At 33.3% G+C, this 4,782-nt stretch overlaps 1 protein-coding gene across 1 annotated transcript; it reads left to right on the top strand.

The window, feature by feature from the left end:
- Positions 1-1,423: 1,423 nt before the first annotated feature.
- LOC149557489 (CASP-like protein 2BC1) lies at positions 1,424-4,533 on the top strand. Its single transcript, XM_089785988.1, has 3 exons — positions 1,424-1,875; positions 2,310-2,442; positions 4,037-4,533. The coding sequence occupies exons 1-3, from the start codon at positions 1,637-1,639 to the stop codon at positions 4,274-4,276; spliced, it is 612 nt and encodes a 203-aa protein (XP_089642114.1). The 5' UTR covers positions 1,424-1,636; the 3' UTR covers positions 4,277-4,533.
- Positions 4,534-4,782: the final 249 nt, after the last annotated feature.

Genomic DNA, 4,782 nt, shown 5'->3' with positions numbered 1-4,782 from the left:
GATAATATTATTATAATGTATCTAAAATATTAAATATAATTCATTTCTATTATATTAAATAATCAATAAAAAAAATTTCATAATATAAATTTATAGAATATTATACTTGATAATTATATATTTTTATTTTAAGAAATATATCACATAAAAAGCAAAGTAATCAATTAAAAAATCTAAAAATTTGTTAAAAACAGTTAAAATATCATAGGCGAACAGCTAGGCAGCAATTGTCTTCCGACTGTATATTAATGTTGATGTGATATGTTTCTGTCAGAGTTATGAGATGCAAATGCATTGAATAAAGCGTTATAGTTTTTACCTATCCTCTTAGTTCTAGTCAACAAGCCCAAAGTATAAACGGTGATCTAGGGTTATTACCGAGTTAAATGTGCTACAGGCTTCAGAAACATGGCCACATTTCCAAGATAGCTATGTGCTTTCCCCTTCCTCTGCACCGTGATTATAATCAGTTTAGATTGCTGCTTTTGCATTATTATCAGAAGAATATGTGATCATATTTCGCCAATGAAAATAGTTCACCTATATTTAACTATAAACCTTTACCGTGGTGAGGTGTCCCCATTTTGTGCAGTGCATTAGCAATTGCCAAATACAAATCTTTTACAGTAAAAAAAAAAAGAAAGTGCAGGGTTGATTTCAATGGCAGACCATGATATCGTGTCCCCTGTGGAGAAGGGTTCCTGTACTTGCAATGAAATGTTAGAGTTGTAAGCTAAATGCTACATACAAGAGAAGAATTATATATAGCTGTTATAACAGTATGAGAAATTAGAAGATTCATTTGCTGTAATGGAGAAAAGCAGAGGCATTGATTATTAACTTTTATAGAAAACCTTTCTTCTGGGGCGGGAGGTTAAAGATGTGGAGGCTGCCACTGTTACTGCTGTTGCTTCTCAATCTCAAAAATGATTGGGGTTTTATGCACAAAGATGATTCACCACCCTCGGCTAGCACTGCTTTGGCAGGTTGCCTTATATGTTTTTTTTTAATGAATAGTTTCTGTTTGACCATGTGAACTCATTTGCGAAGTGATCTTGTGTAACTCATTCGCGAAATGATCTTGTATACTTCGATTTTTTTGATAAATTATAATTATTTTATTAATAGAAAAAGACTATTCATCCAAAAAAAAAAAAAAAAAAAAAAAAAAATTCATTTTGATTGCAATTCCATAGACTGTGACTAATAATCTTACTTTTGCATATTTCCCTATCAATATTTAAATAAATATCTAACCTGCAAGGGCACTATAGTACAAATCAGAAGTGGGGGTCTCTGTTAAACTTAAAAACGTTCTATGGCAGCAAATTGGATCGCGACTGTATTTATGAAACCCTTAAAGTCTCTCCTACTCTTCCAATGATATCCATTTTATAAAAAGATTGTACCCTTATGCCGATTGAGCATACGGTACAGTAAGTTGGTGTCCACATTAAAAATACCAGCAAATTATCTCAGCAAATGAACACCTTTGTTCGTACTACAAAGAAGAGTCTGTGAAGGTTTAATAACTGAGAGAAATAAATCTTGCCGTAAAGACTAGGGCATTTAGGTTTACAGAGAGAGGCAGTAGGCGAGGTTGGCAAGGAGGTTCTTTTTTTTTGGAGATATTAAAATGAGGAATTATATTGGAGGCCGGGGTATTTGTGAAAATGGGTTTGTTCCAGCTAGTTTGAGCGACAAAATGAGCAGTGATAAGGTAGATAAGATTATGAGGAGAAGTGAGGTTGTGCTGAGGTTCAGTGTGATGATTATGGGTCTTGTCTCTGCTGTAACTGTGGCTCTTGCTTCACAAAATGAAGTTGTTATGGGGATCCACAAGACTGCTGACTTCCTTCTCATGAAATCTCTCCTGTAAGTTAATCACTTGTTGTTTTTGAGAGGGGAAGAAACAGACATTTAGTTGACAATCCACATTATTATTTAGATTTGATTCTGAATTTCTTAACAATATCAATTTTCTATTCTTTGAATTCGTTTACATGCTGATAATAGATTGCACTCTTACAGATAAAAGATTACAGCTTTACAGAATGTAATCTGAAATATTGATGAGAAAACATACGCCATAGAATCTCAAAAACATCAATAAGAAACATAGATTTGAGTTAAATATTTCTTTCCTTTTCCATTGGAATGGAAACATACTCAGTTAGGGTTAAGGTTTTGTTTGATTGTATTTTAAAATCTGTGATGGAGGAAGTAGAGATGAAAGTACATCTCAAATGGGCTTATTACTAATTTCTTGTGTTATTGAGGGGATTCTATCTGAAATGGGTTGTATACAGATGTCTTGTCATTATTGGGGGAATTCTAGCAGGATACTCTCTGGCGCAAGGCTTGAGGTGTGTTTGGGACATGTACAGGGGAAGTGTTCGGTTGAGCAAGCCATTGGCATGGATCATATTTTCATGTGACCAGGTAAGCCTTCTTACTTCCAAGGTCAATCACAATGAAAACTTGACAGATTAAAAAAAAATCATGTTTATAAGGATAATCTCACTTCTGAAGCTCTTAGCGCGGGTCCAAATATTATTGTAAACAATAATAAGATGATCAAAATATTATTGTAAACAATAAATTGTTTATAAAGATTGATAAAATAAAAAAGCAGTCCTAATTACTAAAACTGAAATATACAAACTAGCTGACAAACCCAAATAATCAATGCATTAACTTCACAACAATAACAGTCAGTCCATATGCCAAATAAAATCCACAGACATAAGAAAAGAAATCTTAATTACCTTATAATCAGATTCTCTGATCAAAACATTTGTTTATAATCTTCACAAAGATTGATTACATGACTAAGGCAGTTTATCTCAAAATATTGTATATATTGTTCACAAGACTGTCTGCATAAATAAGATGATTTTTCTAGAACAGATGAACTGATATATTGTTTACGCAGTCAAACTTTTATAACTGATATAATCATCTTTATAAACAATATGACTGCCCTATTTCTATAATCGACCTTTAAGAGCAATATACAATACTATTTTGATCCTCTTTTATCCTATTACATCCGCTGCCTAACACAAATCATCCGTTTTTAGATAATGGTGAAAATCCTGAACCATCTCTGTTTTTCTTGTTCTTGAGCAAGCTATTGGTATGGATGATATGTTTTTTTTCTTGTAATCAGGCAAGCCTCCTGATTTTAATGCCAAATTCCAGTCATATTGAAAATTGAAGTCTTAGAAATCCTTAAAAAATAATGACTCTGTGGTCTTCAAAGCAAGTTTACTTCCACTATAATAGAATTATCAGTTTTAGAGAATGGTGAAATATCTGGACAAGCTCTGTTTTTCTTTAACAACCTATTGGCGTGGATGAGACTTAAATGTCAATCACAGTGAAAATCAATGTTACAAGTAGCGTTTTTTTAACTTTAAAACAAGTTTATTTCCATGTAAAAGAATAAATACATGAGTGTTTTCTTGTGATCAGGTAAGCCTTCTTACTTAAATGCCAATCACAATGGAAACTAAAGACTTAAAATCAGATTAACACATTCTCCCACGTTTGGGAGACGGGACGCACTGGGGACTTGGGGACTCGGTCCCTTTTTCTCCAGCAGTGTCAGCATATTTTGCCATCTCTGCTGAGAATGGGGGACGCTACGGTGTTGATTATTTGTTGATTTGATTATTTATGTTCAATGTTGTTTCAATTCAATTCAATGTTCAAGTATTTACTCTTTTACATAGATATATCTTATATTGCATTTCACCTTTTCATAACTAGCATTTTAAGTATCATATATCTAATATATACAATTCTGACTGCCCCCGCTACCATCCCTTGAAAACTTATCCCTCCATTTGGCCATCCCCATCCCCAGGACAGTGTAACTATGCTTAAAATGCTGTGAATGAGATACAGTTGACCTTCCAATGTAATAGAATTATGAGCTTCTAGGGAATGGTGAAAATTCTGAATCATTTCTGTTCCTCATTAAAACAAAAATTGGTTAAGTGGTATCATGAAATTTGATTTTTGTGGGCAGGTGATGACCTATGTAAGCCTTGCTGCTGCTGCAACAGCTGCAGAGTCAGCTTATCTTGCAGAGAATGGGCTATCTGAGCTTCAGTGGATCAAACTTTGTGGGTATTTTGGGAGGTTTTGCGTGCAGACTGGAGGGGGGATTGTGATTGGGTTTGTAGCAGCAGTATGTATGGTTGCTTTATCTGGCATGTCTGCATTCAATCTTTTCAGGTTGTATGGGAGCAAAGCTAGGAGAATTTGAAAACTCAAACTGTGTAGGGCTATGCCAGTGAAGGATCAGAATGTTTGCAGCCCTTGTGCTACGAAGTGTTTAGTAGAATTTTAAAGAGGTAATCACGGTACAAGGAATTTAGAAAACTGAAATTGTTTTTTTCTGCCGAAGAAATGTAAGTGAACAAAAAAATATTTTCAGAAGAAATAGATATAAATGGCAGTGCTGTGTAATACCAATTGACAATGGTGTCCCTGTAGTCAATTTGATATGACATGTTATTAACGAAAACTCTTGGCGTATTTTAACTTCAGCTTTAAAAAGTAAAACACGTGAAAGTATAAATTCAGCAAATATAAATTTAAGTAATTTTTTTACAGTTTTAAAAAAAATAATTGTTATTTAATTGGTGAGGAAAATGTTTTGGTTTCTTGAATTACTTGGATTTTTAAAAGTAGTTTAATTTTGAGTTGTGTCTGATCATTTGATAAAATTGATTTAATGGTCAAATAATTAATAGTATTAATATTATCAGA

This window comes from Cupressus sempervirens, chromosome 5, assembly GCF_028749045.1.
Source record: "Cupressus sempervirens isolate cs-2001-9-10 chromosome 5, ASM2874904v1, whole genome shotgun sequence".
Lineage (NCBI taxonomy): Eukaryota > Viridiplantae > Streptophyta > Pinopsida > Cupressales > Cupressaceae > Cupressus > Cupressus sempervirens.
The sequence above is the reverse complement of the archived record's forward strand: the minus strand, read 5'-3'. Positions and strand labels throughout refer to the sequence as shown.